This window comes from Pipra filicauda, unplaced genomic scaffold (assembly GCF_003945595.2).
Source record: "Pipra filicauda isolate LSUMZ 115617 unplaced genomic scaffold, ASM394559v2 scaffold249_size1133689_pilon, whole genome shotgun sequence".
NCBI classification, from domain to species: Eukaryota; Metazoa; Chordata; class Aves; order Passeriformes; family Pipridae; genus Pipra; species Pipra filicauda.
The window spans coordinates 232,718-249,524 of NW_024104364.1; the positions used below are offsets into that span (position 1 = coordinate 232,718).

The 16,807-nt window shown below is 54.4% G+C and overlaps 1 protein-coding gene across 5 annotated transcripts in view; it reads left to right on the plus strand.

Annotated features, from left to right (window-relative positions):
• The window catches only part of LOC114001238 (AMP deaminase 1), a 37,654-nt gene that overhangs the window by 1,032 nt on the left and 19,815 nt on the right, over positions 1-16,807 (plus strand). Inside the window, exons 2-16 of one of the 5 annotated variants that reach the window (XM_027746245.2) lie at positions 807-818; positions 1,840-2,008; positions 2,491-2,656; positions 4,846-5,008; positions 5,226-5,445; positions 5,806-5,935; positions 6,208-6,402; positions 6,638-6,769; positions 6,850-7,013; positions 7,134-7,260; positions 7,682-7,845; positions 8,192-8,312; positions 9,034-9,207; positions 9,575-9,685; positions 10,470-10,625. In XM_027746245.2, coding sequence (XP_027602046.2) covers positions 807-818; positions 1,840-2,008; positions 2,491-2,656; positions 4,846-5,008; positions 5,226-5,445; positions 5,806-5,935; positions 6,208-6,402; positions 6,638-6,769; positions 6,850-7,013; positions 7,134-7,260; positions 7,682-7,845; positions 8,192-8,312; positions 9,034-9,207; positions 9,575-9,685; positions 10,470-10,625 — 2,204 coding nt within the window. Of the gene's footprint in view, positions 1-806; positions 819-1,839; positions 2,009-2,490; positions 2,657-4,845; positions 5,009-5,225; positions 5,446-5,805; positions 5,936-6,207; positions 6,403-6,637; positions 6,770-6,849; positions 7,014-7,133; positions 7,261-7,681; positions 7,846-8,191; positions 8,313-9,033; positions 9,208-9,574; positions 9,686-10,469; positions 10,626-11,064; positions 11,081-13,298; positions 13,336-16,807 lie in introns of those variants that run through there. The other 4 variants (XM_039381942.1, XM_039381941.1, XM_027746241.2 and 1 more) reach the window with 4 other exon arrangements.

Sequence of the window (16,807 nt, forward strand, 5' to 3'; positions counted from 1 at the left end):
CTCCTTCTGGTCCTGCTGCATCCCTGCACCTGGACACAGGGGTAGGGAGAGACCTCCCAGGACAGCCCAGTCTGCCCACGTGGCTGGGTGCCTGTTAGTCTCTTGTAGTGTTGACTGAGGTGATCTGGGCTCTGGCAAATGTTTCATCTTGGACAGCTGCAGGGAAAACAGACTGTGGCAGGCAGAAGCTCTGCCAGAGCCTCGGGTTGGATGGGACCTGCAGGGGGGTTTGGTTCCACACCAAGGCACCAACGAGGCTCTGTTGGGAACAGGAGATGCCAAACTCACATCTTTGTGTTGCTCAAAGTGGCAGCTGCTGCTCTGGGGTTTTTTTTCCAGTACCTAAAGGGGCAACAAGAAAGCTGGAGGGGCTTTTCACAAGGGCATGGAGTGACAGGACAAGGGGGAATGGCTTTAAGCTGAAGGAGGGTGGGTTTGGATTAGATATACAGAAGAAATTGTTCCCTGTAAGGGTGGTGAGACCCTGGCATGGGTTACCCAGAGAAGCTGTGGCTGCCTCATCCCTGGAAGTGTCCAAGGCCAGGCTGGACGGGGCTTGGAGCAACCTGGGCTAGTGGAAGGTGTCCCTGCCCATGGCAGGGGGTGGAACAAGATGATCTTTAAGGTCCCTTTCAACCCAATCCATTCTGTGTTTCTATAATTCTTTTGTCAGTGGAAGGCTTTGGCTAAACTTGTACTTTGCTAATCCCTTTTTAATGACTGATGAGAAGACAAGGCAAAAAGGCTCAGATTTTGAAGGGCTGATCACAACAGCTTTCATTTTGTCTCTGTTTTATCTTAAACAGCAGAAGACAAACGTGAGTATTGCTGGGTTTCTCTATGCTCTGCTGTGTTACTGCCTGGACCTGATCAGTGGAACCCAACAGCTGTTACATGATCATGGTGATCTTTCAGCAGCTGGAGAAATGCTATTTCCTGGCAGTGCCAGCTGTGCCCCTCGGTGTTACACGGAATGGTCCCAGCTTTTTGGCCCTTTAGTATAGGAAACTGCAATTTTTTAAATGTTGTCCTGGCACCCCTGAGTGCTGGTGGGAACCCTCTGGCTGTTCTGCTTTGGCCCTCACATGCTGACCATGTCCTGTGTGACATGTCGATGGTGAGGTCCGTCCTTCAGCATCGATGCTCGCTGAGCTTTGTGCTGAGCTGCCAGCTGCTGGCAAAGCCTGCTCCGTGGCTGTTCCTGTGCTGCCGTGCAAACCTGTGCTTCTGGGAGACTTTTGATGGTGTTTTGTTGGCAGTGGAAGGGCTTTTAACCATCCTTCTCCTGCTTCATAAAGCCCCAGCCAACCCTGTGTCAGTGGTGACCTTGGCAGCACGATGCACGTGGGGGGTGAGGGGGGTCCAGCTGTGGCTGGGGCTCTCCAGCTGTACTGGGATGGTGGGAGCTGAGTGCTTGGGCTGCTGGCTCTGCCCCCCCTCCATCCATACCGCTGTCTTCCTCCTGACTGGATGCCTTGTGGAGCAAGTGGGGCTCGGACTTCCTAAAGCTGTAAGGGCTCTGCCAATCTTCCCCTCTCCCCGCCAGTGCATGCTCCCATAATTGCCCTTCCCAAGGATTTGCTTCTTCCTGGGCCTTTTTGCACCACTCTGGGTGCCTTTCCTGCTGTACTGGGGGTATCAAGGTATGTCTCCAACCCAACAAGGTGTGTCCCAGCCTCGTGGCAAATTTGGGAGGTCACCCCTAGTCTTTTAGGGGGGGTGAGGGCCACGAGGAAACGGCAGCTGAGCACTGAGCTGCCTGCAAGGGACACCTGCCTGTTCCAGTGGCTGGGAACCAGCTGCCTGTGGGAGCCTGAGCTCTGCTCCCTCTCCCTGCAGAGATGGACGAGTCCATGCGCTCCTTCGCCGAGAAGATCTTTGCCTCCGAGGTGAAAGATGAGGAGGTCAAGGGAGAAATCTTCGATGTGGAGGAGATCTCCCCCATCTCCCGGCAGGAAATGAAGGTGCACATGATGCTGCAGGAGAGAAGTGGCACCACGGAGAAGCGGTGAGCAACAGCCAGGGATCCTGGGAAAGGAGAGGAACACGGTCTGCACACCCTTGGCCGGAGCAGGGGGGATGTAAATCAAAGCCCATGGGAAGGGGAACAGCTCATCACACCTGTGGGATTAATCCTTGCTAATCCCAAGGCATCTGTCAGGTATCCAGGGTTTCCTCTCCAAGTGTTCCCACTGTTGGACAGAAAGAGACCCTGCTCCCTGGGTATTAGGGACAGCAATGGCCTCAGAGCTGGTGGAGAGGGAGACTTGGAGACCGTTCTCTGGAAAGATGAGACTCCCCAAGTCTGTGGCTACTTTGTGATCTGTGCCCTCTGCTCTTGGCAGCGGCTGTTTCAGGTGCTCAGAAGGCACCAGGGAGCTGATTTGTGTTGAGCACAGTTAGAACATGGCTGTGGGAAGTACCCCTGTCCCTGTGCCTGCGTGTGACCCCGGAATGAGGCTGTTTGCCTGAGGTTTTCCTCCCCGGCAGGAAGAAGCACCATCTCCGCTTGAAGACAGTTGCGTTGGCACTGCCCTTGGTTCAGAAGTCTGTCAGCAGCCTGTCTGCCATGGATGAGGTCATCTCCACCTCCCCCCTGTACCAGACTGTGCCTACCTTCCAGAGGGTCCAGATCAGTGGGGATTATGCCTCTGGGGTAGGTACTTCCATGGCTGTTCCCCTCCCATGCTGGCCACCACCTCTGGTCCCTGCCTGTCCCTCGGCAGTGCCCAGTGTCACAGGAGCCTGTTCCAGCTGCAGCATCTCCCAGGACAGTCTGTGCCTCCCAGATCAGTCTGTGTCTCCCAGATCAGTCTGTGCCTCACAGGCCTCTGGTGGTGCCCTGCTGCATTCCTGGGGGATCCATAGCTGAATTCCTTGGCAGGAGTCTGTGGGTTGCTCCATGGTTCCCATGGGATTCTCCAGGGAGGATATGGCTGAGCAGGTTGTGCTCATTCTGTCACATCCTCTCTGCTTGCACACAGCTATGCCTGTCCAGGATCTGTGCATATCCCAGAATCCCAGAATGGCTGAGGGAGGTCATGCATTCCAAGCCCCCTGCACAGGCAGGGTCACCTAGAGCCAGTTGACCAGGACTGTTATCACCTCCTATGTTAATCCCTCCTCCTCCTTCTCCTCAGCCTCCTATTACATCTGTGCTGCCCCTGGGATCGTGCTGGTGGATCCAAGCTCAGCTTGGAGCTGCACAGCAGAACAACAACTGGGGAATCTGAAAATCCCTCTTTGTTTAGGCACGTTCCCCCTGCCGTGACTGTCGTAGTGGTGTTTTCTCACCCTGCTCCACTCCTTTGAGCCACTTCTGACTGCCCAAAACACTTGTCAGAGCAGTAAATCAAAAACTGTCCTGGTCACTGGTCGGTGTTTCATGTTCCTGCTTCAGTTTCAGCCTGGGCTCCAAAAATAGCTTTTAGTGTTTTGCCCCAGCCTGACCATTTCAGGGCCATCTACAGATTACAGTGAGGAGTGTAAGAGGGGGTGGCATTGGAATTCACTGATTCTGGCACCAGGAGCTTCCCTTTGCCATATCTGGGACTCTGCCTATCATCCCTTCCTTGCCCTGCCCAGGCAGAGCAGCGGGAGGGAGGGCATGATTGATATGATATGATATGATTATCATATGATTATGATTATGATTTTGGTTATGATATGGTATGACAAGAAAGCTCGAGAGGAACCTTTCACAAGAGCATGCAGTGACAGGACAAGGGGGAATGACTTCAAACTAACAGAGAGTAGGTTTAGATTGAATATTGGGAAGAAATTCCTCCCCCTGAGGGTGGTGATGCCCTGGCACAGGTTGCCCAGAGAAGCTGTGGCTGCTCCATCCCTGGAAGTGTCCAAGGTCAGATTGGATGGGGCTTGGAACAACCTGGGCTAGTGGAAGATGTCCCTGCCCATGGCAGGGGTTGGAACTGGATGATCTTTAAGGTCCCTTCCAACCCAGGCCATTCTATGATTCTGTGATATTTATCTCGCTGTGACCAAATGTCCCAGTTACAGGGGCTGGGACCAGTTTATCACTATGTGGGTGTATTCTACACCCTCTCTGTCATTTCTGATGGACTGATGGGTTGTTTGCAGCAGGCAGCAGCTGCCCAGGGCACACTGACACCTCAGGCTACAAGCTGGGTGTTAAAGAACCCTACCAGGCAGGGGAGTGTTCTTTTGTTTCCACACAAACGACTCAGCTGAGATAACTCCCCTCTGGAAAGGCATTAACACCTTCACACCCAGCCTGAGGGGTCATCTCTGCTAATGGGCCACCTTGGACTGGCATAATGGGCAGCTGCAACCACCTAGACCACCAAAGATTCCAAAAATATCCCATGGCTCACAGAGTTAAATCACCCCCAGTACCCCGGGGGAGGTACTGGACATTCCCACCTGAACTTGAGCATATATTATCTATGGATTTTGGGACTTCTGGTGTCACTTCTGGGATCCAGAGGAGGACCAGAACTTTAACAGAACTATGACCATCATGGAGGTTTCCTTTCCTTTTACTTTGCCCCCGGGGGCCCACGTGGTGCTCAGCACAGGGCTGACGAGCACTGTTCCGTTCTTGTCTCAGGGTGCTGGGTTATTCATCTGTTTTTGCAGGTTAAAACCAGTTTTTCTCTGTATCATTGCATTTATTGTAATCTTTTTTAGTAGATTGTACCTCTGACTTGTAATCTCTCTTGAGCTGGTTTCATTTCTCCCATCAGTTTACTTTTAAACCAGCACACCAAAATTGTTCTCTCTCCATCTGGGTTCACCAGGGTGTCTCTCTCGGACATCTGAGTTCCAGTTGTGTGTTTGCCTTCAGCAACAACCCCCTTGCAGGTGACAGTGGAAGATTTTGAGGTTGTCTGCAGAGGTTTGTACCGTGCCCTGTGCATCCGGGAGAAGAACATGCAGCGCTCTCTGCAGAGGTTCCCCAAGACCCCAGCCCAGTACCTGCGTGCCATCGAGGGCGAGGCCTGGAGGCCGAGTGACACTGGCCCAGGTACACCCAGGATCCTGGAAGGTCTTCCCCTCTGGCCTCAGCATGGGGCAGGGAAGGATTGTGGAAGTGCTCCACGGGGGAGTCGCTTGCCCAGGTCTCCTCTTGGGTGCCACAGTGGTGGGGTGTCCCTGCCCACTGCCCAGGCTGGAGGAGCATGGCAGGTTTGGGGGCTGTTGGCTGGCAGCCTGTGCATTGTGGAATTCTCCTTTTGGTCCAGTGTTCAACCCGCCAGTGAAGGATGGACAGGATCCCTTTGAAACTGGGAGTCTCCCCGAGGACCTGGGATACCACATCCAGATGAAGGAAGGGGTAGTTTATGTCTATGCTGACAAGGCAGCAGCTGAGAGAAATGAGCCAAAGGACCTGCCCTACCCCAGCCTTGAGGACTTTGTGGATGACATGAACTTCCTCTTGGTCCTGATTGCAAAGGGGCCTGTGTAAGTGCACAACCCAACAGGTCCTGCCTCAGTGGGCAGAGGGAGGTCAGGGCAGCCCCCTCCCCTTCCTGGGAGGAGGGAGAAATCTGCTGATGACATACCTGGCTGCCCAGCTGTACTCGGCCCTTGTGAGCCCTCTTGATTGGGGTCTTAAGCAAAGCCAGCATTCAGGGACTGGAGACAGGGCTGCAGACACACTCCCACCTGCCCAGCCTTCCTTTGAAGCTCTGTAAGAGGCAGGAGAAGCACCTGAGGGAAGCAGGGCTGGCCAGCATGAGCTGCTCCACCTCGGGTGAAAGCTGCAGCCCTGTGCTGAGGGGTGAGAAGCCCAGTCACTGTTCTGCCCTTTGCTTTCACTAGTAAGACCTACACTCACCGGCGCCTCAGGTTCCTCTTGTCCAAGTTTCAAGTGCATGAAATGCTCAATGAGATGGAGGAGATGAAGGAGCTGAAGAACAACCCGCACCGGGACTTCTACAACTGCCGGAAGGTAAAGGGCAAGGCTTACAGCTCTGGTGACCCTGAGGAGGAAATGTCTTGGTGCCTTCCCCTCCCTGGGAACTGGATTTTAGAGTCCAGGTCCACTGGCATTGTTCCCACAAGGGGGAATGTGCTGGCTGGACTGCTCTTGGCCCATCATGTTCACACCACTGAGCCCTGCTCCCCACACAACTTGCTCCCCTGAGGGGTTTGTGGGCCTCCCTGGGATGGTACCTGAGCATCCCAACTCGAAGCTGGAGATCTGTCCCTCTTGCTTCCCAGGTGGACACGCACATCCATGCTGCAGCCTGCATGAACCAGAAGCATCTGCTGCGTTTCATCAAGAAATCCTACCACGTGGACGCCGACCGCGTGGTCTACAACGCCAAGGGCAAACAGCTCACCCTGAAACAGCTCTTCCAGCAGCTCAATCTGCACCCCTACGACCTGACAGTGGATTCCCTGGATGTCCATGCTGTAAGTGGTTGGACATTTAGTGTAAAATCACTCTTGAGGCACTCTCATCTCCTCCATAGGCACAGTTTTTCCCTTCCCTGCGCACCCACGACATACTGTGTGTGTTAATATTCGTGGCAGGGTGTCACAGCTCCTGGTTTTCCCGTTTTGAGTGGTTTGGATCGGTCCCTGCTTACTGCCACACCTGGCCTGAGTGTGTGAGTGCAGGATTTGACCCTGATCCCGCCTCTTCCAGGGCCGACAGACATTCCAGCGCTTTGACAAGTTCAACGACAAGTACAACCCCGTGGGGGCCAGCGAGCTGAGGGATCTCTACCTGAAGACAGAGAACGCCATCAACGGCGAGTACTTTGCCACCATCATCAAGGTGAGGAGAGAGGGGAGGGGAAGAAGTGAAGCTTTGGTGCTGCTGTGGGTCCCTGTGCCACGGTCTGCTCTGGTTTGCAGGAGGTTGGCTCCGACCTGGAGGATGCCAAGTACCAGCACACGGAGCCTCGGCTCTCGATCTACGGGCGGTCAAAGGAGGAGTGGGCCAAGCTGGCCAGGTGGTTCAACACCCACCGGGTCTATTCCCCCAACATGAAGTGGATGATCCAAGTACCCAGGATTTAGTATGTGCTGTGGGTCTGAGGGGCCACTGTGCCTTACAGATACCTCATACCTGGGGGTTTGTGGGGACAGTGGGCTGTGTGGTCCCACTGGTAGCAGCTAATCCCTGTCTCTGTCCACAGTGATGTGTTCAGGTCTAAGAATTTCCTGCCCAGCTTTGGGAAAATGCTGGAAAATATCTTTGTTCCTGTGTTTGAGGCAACTGTCAATCCTCAAACCCACAAAGAGCTGAGTGTCTTTCTACGCCACGTGAGTGTCACCTGATGGTGTTGTCAGGTGTGGTGAGAACTCACAGTCCTGTTTGTGCACAAGAAATGGGGTATTGGCTGATGTGGAAGATATCACCAGTGGGCTTGTGGCCCTTCTACAACATTCTTGGAAGTGGGTGTGTGGCCAGAAGTGCAGGGAGGGCTCAGGCTCCCTGAGATGGCTGCTGTGGGGCTGTGGGAAATCCTCACCTCCTGGGGAAGGTGTGAGCTTTATTCCTGGTTACTGACAGAGCTTGGGGGGTTGTGAGGAGGGAGGTCTGCAGCCTTGCTGGACTCTGCTCTTGAGGAGGATGGGGGTGTGGGTTCTGGTGAGCTGCAGGGGGGCAGGGTGAGCCAGCCCAGCTGGGCATGGTGACGTGGGGAGCCTTGAGATGCACCTCTCTTGTTACCTTGCCAAGCAGATCACTGGCTTCGACAGTGTGGATGATGAATCCAAGCACAGTGGACACATGTTCAGCACCAAAAGCCCAAAGCCAGAGCAGTGGACTTCTGAGAAGAACCCATCCTACACCTACTACATCTACTACATGTACAGCAACATCCTGGTGCTGAACAACCTGCGCAGGTGAGGCCCAGGATCTGCCACCATGAGGTGGCACAAGGGGCTGCCTCGTGAGTTATCTCAGCTCGTTATTGATGTGGGAGAAATGGGGGGCACCTTGCTCTGCCCACAGTGTAGTTTGGAGCTTCATATCCCAGAGCAATCCAGAAGCTTCTCAGTAGGAAGCGTGACGGACTGGGGTGAAAATTAGGGATTGCAGAGATAAGGGATCTATTGCATGCACAGAGGAGAAAAGAGAATGAGTGATGTGCTCCTGGGCCAGGCTGGATTCATGGGGAGGGGCAGAGCTGGGCCTGAAGTCAGGTCCAGCCCCCTAACCCTGCTGCCTGCCCTCCTTCCCTGCGCTCAGGCAGCGTGGGATGAACACATTCCTGTTCCGCCCGCACTGCGGCGAGGCCGGGGCCATCACACACCTGCTTGCAGCCTTCATGACAGCAGATAACATCTCCCACGGCCTCAACCTCAAGAAGGTAAGTGGAGTTAGTCTGTCACGAGCAGCCCAGGCGTGGCAGGGCAGCAGAACATGTTCACAGCTGCCTCCATGCAGCTGAGAGTTGGTTGTGCCTCTGCTTTACGCTGACACAGCCTGGCTTCAGGCAGATGTCACTTCTCTGGGGCTCTCCAGGCGTGTTTGGGGATCTGGCTGAGAAACCTGTTGGATTTTGAGGGTTCAGCCTCACAGACCTGTTGTAGGATACATCTGTTATCATCGAGCCAGCTGCATTCTGACATCAAACAGGTTTGAGCTCCATGTCCTCTCACGCTCCATGTGGACTCTGAAGGATTGATTGCTGGCTTGCCCCTCTCTTTCCTTGCACACGTGAGCTCTCGGCCTTAAGCTCTGCCAGGGGAGGTTTAGGTTGGATATTAGGAAGAAATTTTTTACAGAGAGAGTGATCAGATATTGGAATGGGCTGCCCAGGGAGGTGGTGGATTCACCATCCCTGGAGGTTTTTAAGATGAGACTGGATGTGGCATCAGTGCCATGGGCTGGTAACCACAGCAGTGTTGGATCAAGGGTTGGGCTTGATGATCTCAGAGGTCTCTTCCAACCTGGCTGATTCTACGATTCTGTGATTCTCTGCACTGTATTCCCTGCCTGGGGCCCGGCCTGATGTGAGGAGTGACCCCAAAGAGGTGCAAGGTGCAGTAACTTTATCCCTAACCCGGTACCTCTGCTCACCTTTGCAGAGCCCAGTGCTGCAGTATCTGTACTTCCTCGCCCAAATCCCCATCGCCATGTCCCCACTCAGCAACAACAGCCTCTTCCTGGAGTATGCCAAGAATCCATTACTTGACTTCCACCAGAAAGGGCTCATGGTGTCCCTGTCTACAGATGACCCCATGCAGTTCCACTTCACCAAGGTACGTGTGAGCGCTGGGGCTGGCACTGTGGGGCTGGGAGTGTGTGGGCCTCGATTTTTTGGGAAGCCAGTGGCACCTGCCAAAGGTCCATCATATGCTGGGCCATCTGCCCCTCTACCAGGGGTGGTTCAGGTTGAACATCAGGAAAAACTTCTTCACTGAAAGAGTGGTTAAACATTGGAATGGGCTGGCAGGGGTGGAGTCACCATCCCTGGAAGTGTTCAACCAACCACTTTGTGATATTTAGTGGGCAATGGGGGTTGAAGGTTGGACTTGATCTTGGAGATCTTTTCCAAGCCCAGTGATTCAGTGAGCTGTGGGAGAGCCCCTGCAGAGCTGCTGGCCCCTAATCCCGCCTGTGCTGCAGGAGCCCCTCATGGAGGAATACGCCATCGCCGCCCAGGTCTTCAAGCTCAGCACCTGTGACATGTGTGAGATCGCCAGGAACAGCGTCCTGCAGTGTGGCCTGTCCCACGAGGTGGGTGCTGTCCACAAAAACTGGGATTCATTACTAATTATTATTTATTTCAGAGCTGCACAACCCTGGGTGTTCGGTGGGATTCCACAAATCCAGCACACCAGATATCGAAACTTTTTATACATTTTAGCAAACAAAGGAATTAGCGTTCATTGGTTACAAGTTACATAGTTACTTTATTAATTAGCTTCTATAGGCTAATGATTCTCTCACTTCTCATGCTAATTAGTCCCATGCTCAGTCTTCCTCTTCTTTAGGGTTGATGGTCTGTGAGTCACTGGTTGTGATCTGCCCCTGCCAGAATTATCTTTTACCCAACTGGAGCTGATTTCAGCACAATTGCTGAGTTGGCTTTGTTAGTTTCTTCCTTACCTTGGAGCTTTTCCCGAATGTCCTTGTAGCCCACAAATTCTGCATTCCCCGTGTCCACTATCACTGGTACATCCTTCTCTCCAGTCTTTAACCTCCCCGTAGGTCTGGGATGCTCGAAGCACGTCCAGCCCTAAACCTTAACAAGGCAATTCTACCCACACGTAATTTTTCTAACACCTGGACATCACTTCAGAGCTTGTTGGCTGGCTGTTTCACAGGATTAAATCTCCCTTCTTGCTGATTAGGCGTGAACGTACATAAAGATCAAACATCAATGAACATAACTTCTTAGGAAAATGTCCCTGCCCACGGTGATCCCTGGGACCAGTGCCGTCCGTGGGCTCAGGGCTTCTCCCCAGCCTTTCCGAACAAGGAATTCTGAGCTTGGCACCCCTGTCTATTCCCCTGGCAGGAGAAAGTCAAATTCCTGGGCGAAAACTACCGGGAAGAGGGGCCCGAAGGCAACGACATCCGGAAGACGAACGTGGCCCAGATCCGCGTGGCCTATCGCTACGAGACCTGGTGCTACGAGCTCAACCTCATCGCCGAGGGGATGAAGAACGAATAGGCAGGGGGTGGGAGAGCGGGGCCGGGGTTGTGCCGGACTCTGAGGGCACCGGGGCGGCCGCGCAGTAAAACCCGGTCTGAGAAGCGGCTCCGGTCACCCTCAGGGGAGAGGGGAGGGCGGGGCCAATGGTTGAGTGACGGCCGCGCCAACCAATGGGAGACGTTTTCGTCATCGTGGGGCGGGGTAAGAGCGCGGTCTCCACTGAGTGACAGCTGCTCCAGCCAATGGACGGCGGCTCCGTGCGCGTTGGGCGCGTCCTGCGGGAGCGGGACGGGGAGAGGTCTCTGTGATATAGGGCGGGGTTACCGTGTGAGTGACGAGCCAATGGTAGACGACTGCGTGCACCCGTGGGCGGGATTTTCACATGAGTGACGGGTACTCCAGCCAATGGGCGGCGGCTCCGTGCGCGGCGGGCGCGCCGTGCGGGAGCGGTGGCGGAGCGGGCCGAGGCCGCGGTGAGACGGGCGGGGGGCGCGGGCGGGAACGGGAGGGGGCTGCGGGACCGGGGGGGTTCGGGGCTTCCCGCGGTCACTGCCGGGCTCGCGGCTGCCGGCCCCGAGGGGTCCCCGTGTCCCGGCCCGGGGCAGGCGGCGAGCGGCCGGTGCAGCATCTTCGCCCTGGGCAGCGGGCGAACGGGCGGGAGGGAGCAGGTGACAGATCCAGCCACCGGCTGTCCTGGGGGAGAGCCACCCCCTCGGCCTGGGAAGGGGAGCTCGGGGGGGTTGTCTCGTCCCTACGTGCAGGGAGGGTGCCGGGGGATCCATCCAGGCTCCTGCCGGTGGTGTCCGGGGATGGGCTCAGCCTGACACGCGGGAGGTGAACCCCGGGAAACACCTCTGAACCCCAGGAAACACATATTCACTATGGGGGTGAGGCTCCCCAGGGATCCTGCAGCGTATTCCCGTCCTCTGGGATATCCAAAAGCCGTCCTGGAGACACCCTGCTGTCGGTGCTCCAGCCTGGGTCTCTTCCACCTCAACCACGCTGTGATTCTGCACTGAGTTTATTTAGGGCAAAGAACGCACTGCTGTGTGATTTTTTGCGGTGGCATTAAGTGTTTGTGCTGTGCTGCACTGAGGTGCTCAGGCCCGAGTGGTTACAGAGTCCTTGGGCTCAGGGTGTGGGCTGGCACGCTGGACCAGTCTCCCCTTGCCTCTCCCAGTTCACTGCTCCCTCTGTTCCAGTTGCCACGGCTGAACACAGCCTGGCTGAGAGGGCACTGGGCTGATACGAGTGTGGTAGAGCCCAGGCAGTGGTGGGAGCAATTCTTTCACAGCCGTGACTTGTGTCAGCAAGTGATGGAAGAGAAGCAGAAGAGCAGTTGCAGGATAAGCAGCCCCTGGAAATGTGTATTTGGGCAGTGGTGGCTGTGGTTTCTGCTCTGACCTGGAATGCTGAGCCCTAGTGCTGCCCATTGCTGCCTGGCAAAGTTCTTATCTCAGTCTTCCAGTGTGGATGTGACTCACTCTCTGCAGCTCTGGAACACATTATCTAGATGATGTCTGAGAGGTTTTATGGTGTTACCTTGCTCTGCACCCTCTGAGCTTCCTGGGGCAGCTGCATGGTGCTGCTGAGACTTTCCCAAAGGAATGGGTGGTTGTGGTGGCCCCACACAGCCTGTCTGGGGTGGCCCATGTAAATCCACAGGGGCTCTGTGGACCACAAAGGTGGTCGTGGCTTTATGGTGATGTCAGCCCCGGGGGAAGCTGGAATCTCACCTCTGGTGGTGGCACTGAGGAATGGCTCCAGGATAAGTTGTGTTTGATTTTTAACTCTGTGCCCACCTTGGGTCTTAGTCCTTGTGTGCAGCTGCAGCATTCCTGGGATGGGAGCCAGCCCGTGGTGTAGGGGCTGAGTCAACTGCTGTTGTCAGTATTGCTGCCCTGGGCATTCAGATACTGTGAGTCAGGTTCAAACCCCACGACTGTAAAAATAGTACAGTGTGGGTTCTGTGTCCTCTGGTATAAAAGCCTTCAGGGCTTACATGTCTAAAGGGTTCTGGTTTTGGATTTTTTTTGTTTTTCTTATAGCATGGGTAAAAACTTACTTTAGAAAAAGATTGTAAGTTGAAAGATCCAGATATATCTTTCTCATCAGTACAAAAGACTTAGACCCCATGGCAGAGGTCAGACTTAATATCTTTTTACGGTGTAATTAGGATTAGCATCATGCTTTCTGTGTCCAGGGGCTGTGCTCTATGTGGCCGTGGATCTAATGAGGCAGAACTGTTCCTCAGTGTGAGATGCAGCAGCATGGAACGAGTTAATACCTCGTGGTTAGAGTTGCTTTGTATCAAGATGGAAATGACTAAGCACACTGCATTCCTGAAGTGTTACTTATTTTGATATAAAATCTGCTGCTTTGGTACTGCCCATGTCTGTCAGGCATCAGCATGGCAGAGTTGCTCAGAGGAGCTTCATGTTTGTTCTGGAGCTGAACAGAATGGGAGCAGCTGGGAGCTCTGGAAGGGGTCCCTGCGGTGCTGGAAGTGCCCTCATCCCTCCAGGAACGAGCTGGCAGCTTCCCTAGACTGCAGAAGAACAGAAACTGTCTTTTATTTGGCTACTAACACAGCAGGCTTGGTGACAAGCAGGTCTCTTGGGTGGTTTGGGACTGCACAGCTCTCATAAAAGGAAATTGCTTCAGAGCTGCACGGACTGGCCGAGTCGGTGATTTGTGTGTTCCTGTGCCTTTTGTGGAGCAGGACAAGGTAAGGAGCTGTGTCAGTGCCTTTGTTCAGCTGCTGGCGTGGGCAGGGGGCTGTGGGGTTCCAGCAGCACCTGCAGTGGGTGGGCTTGACCTCAGCACTAGGCAGTATTTTACTCTTGAAAAGCACCGGCAGCTTTCTCTCCGTGAGAATGCGGTTTCAGGAAACGGAATTGTCTTGAGACTTTGCATGGAAAATGTGTAATGTGCTCTCTGGCATTCAGGACTGGAAAAAGAGTCAGGGCTACCTGTCATGTGCTGTGAACGTGCCTCATTCTTCTCCTTTGGATAAAGGCTTGGAAGCTGTCTTCACGCAGCTGGGATCAGAGAGGCAGTTAGGGAGAAATGTGTGACACTTAGTCTAGAAATTATAGCATTTTCCCCCAAACTGCTGCTTTCAGTGAAATAATTCAGTATTCTTGACTACGCTGACCTGCTGTAAAGTCCTGATGCAGTAAGGATGATGAATTTGGCTTCTCTGGAAATACTGGGAAGCACATGAGAGCCACTGAAGGAGTTTGGGAGATCTCAGGAGAGAAGCATCACAAATCTGGTTAGTTTGTGATGGGAATGATGTGTGTCGTGCCTGATACGAGTGCTGGCTGCCTGACCCAGGTGGTCTCTGCCAGTTCTATGTCCCTGAGCTGTTTTAGCCTGTCCTGGGCTGCATCTGGGGGTGTCTTTGCTTGGATCCCACCACCCCAGTGTGCTCTTTCTTCTCCAAGGATCAGTCTCTACCCTTGCCCAAGCTCACAAGAGATTAAATGCCTGGTTCTTGATACCAGCCACTGCCTTGCAAGCCTGGGCAGGTGAAGGGCTGAATTCCTCTCCCCCTTATTATGGTTATTTTGGAAAAGGTAGTTCAGGGCTGTGTCTGGCAGAGCACTAAGCAGGGGAGAAGCTTTGAGCTTGTGCTCTACTGTCTGTGTTTAAGATGAGCCAGGAGCTGTGTGTGTCTGGCTGTATCTGGTAGTTCTGAGATCAGTGATGTGCCTTGGAAAGATCTTTGCTTTGCACTCAAAACTTTTTGGCTTTTCAGGTGAGTGAAGCTTATTGCTTCACCTTCTCAATAATAGTACTTCTCCAGCTGGTGTGTGGAGCTGCACGGGCTGGGGAAGTAACATTCTGTGGTAGGTTTATGGTGAAGGAGAGGGAATAAACTCAGTGTGGGTCCTGTTCTGCAGATGTTCAAGGCCAGCTTGGATGGGGCTTGGAGCAACCTGGTCTAGTGGAAGGTGACCCTGTTGTGGAAGCAGAGATGTGGGCAGTGGGAGAGGGCAGGAGCACTGGGCTGACTTGGGCCATGGCTCGATATGAGGAAGCAGGAATGTGTCTGTCTGGCTGAGGAAGCTGCAGCACAGGCAGTTTTTGTTGCACCCTCACCAACGTGAGTCATGGGAGGAAGGACACGGGGCAGGCTGGCAGAGCTGCCCTGCTTGGGCACAGCAGGGATGGATCCAGCTGGAAAGCTGTGCAGGGCTACTCAGCCTGCTCTGTGCAGTGATTTGTCCTCATGGATGCTGGACAGCAGGAAAAGGTTCTTCCCCCAGAGGGTGGTGGGGCACTGAACAGGCTCCCCAGGGCAGTGGGCACGGCCCCGAGGCTGCCAGAGCTGGATGACACTCTCAGGCACATGGTGGGATTTTGGGGTGTCCTGTGCAGGGCCAGGAGCTGCCCTCAATGATCCTTGTGGGTCCCTTCCAACTCAGCATGTTCTGTGATTCCATGCAGATGTTTTGCCAGGCTGCTCCCGGAGGAGCTGCCAGCTGGAGGATTCGGAGAGGAATTCCCTCTCAATATTCCCTTGGGAAACAAGGGAGCTGTTGGTGCAGCGTGTGGGCTTGCTGAGGGCATGGGCTGCCCATGCTCCATGAATTCTGGTCTGGAAGTGCTTAGTCCTGTGGATAAACCTGTTGCTCTGCACTGTAGTGTCCTTCACGGCCTCTCCCAGTGCTATTTCTGCATCCAACAATCCCGTGTTTGAAGACCTGGAGGGCAGTGAAGGAGCCTGGTGTGAAGCTGCACTGGCTCAGGAGGCTGTTTCACCCCTCTCCTCACCTGGCTGACCCCGACAGAGCCTTTCCTTCTTCGCCTGTGCCTCCAGTCCTCGGGAGCATCCTGGAGCGCTGCTGCTGCAGAGTAATTGCAGTGGCACAGGAAAAGGGAAAGCTGCTTTCCTGTCTGCTAATCAGGGCTGTGCAGACAGGGATGGAGGAAGGATGGCTCTGCTCTGGCTCAGGATGTTTTGGCAACAATGCCTATTTATAGGAGAGGGCAGGGGCCCCTCGCTGCCCTGCAGGAAGGGGTCTCACAGCGGCCTGGCTACGGAAGCGTTGAGGGCAGGCTGGAATGCTGATGATGGAGCAAATATCCCCAGCTCTGTGCTTACCCCGATTGTCCAAGTTTATCCTGCTCACTGCTGAGTGGGAGAGTTACTGGCAGCTGTCTGGGACAGTGTGGTGAGCAATGCCAGACTGCAGGACCCCACACTGTGGGAGCTGCTTCCCACAGCGAGCAGTGCTGCTTTGGGGGAGGGTGACAGGGCAGCAGAGAGCCAAGGCTTGGTGCCCTGTGTGCCCAAACCATCCCTGAACTGCTTGGGGAGCCCTGGGATGTCCTTCACCAGTGAGCTGTCTCACTGGTGATGTCGAGTAGATGTACCAAGGCTGGTGTTTTGCTTTTAACTGCACCACAAATGCCTCAGCCAAGCGGGTCAGCAGTGCCAGGGACAGCACTGGAGCCTGGAATCTGAGGTGTGGTGCCAGCAGTGGGAAGGATGCGGGTCTGTGCTGTGGTGGGGACTCTCCACACCCAGCCTCGTGCGTGGAGCATCCTTGTCAGGCAGGTTTAAGCTCCTCTGTCTCCCAGCCTGGTTTGCTGCCCATCCTTGGCTCTGCCCACTCCTACAGGCTCTGGTGAGTCAGTGCAGGCTGAGTGTTGAAACAGCAGCTTTGAAGGACGTGTGTGTGGCAGTGGGAGCTGGCTGGGTCTGTCAGGTGGAACCTGAGTACAGGTCTGGTGTGACTTTAGCCCCTGTTCCCACCTGGAGTGACTCTGGATTGCTTTCTGCAGAGATCCTCTGGTTTTGTGCATGTGTGGAATGGGCACTGCTTGCTGCTTGTTCTGCCTTTTGCAGTGAGACTTCTTGGTGCCAGGGGAATGTTACCAAAACCAGAGTGGCCAGGCTTGCTGCCCTGGCCTGAGCCCAGCTTTGCTGAGCTTGTCTCCTAACACAAATGGGGAATGTTAAACAGACCTGGAGGGCTGGAACTTCTGAGATGGGATAATTGCCCAGAGAAAGGGAGGAACAGAGCTTGTTAGAGCCTAAGGGCTGCTATCTTCTGTCCAGGATGAGTTTTCAACTGTGCTGGCATATCTGAGGATATTGGGAATGCCTTGTGAGCTACAGGTAGAGCCAAAGGGCTCTGAGGCTGAGGATCCACACGTGAAATGTCTGTGCTGAGGCCATCCTGGAC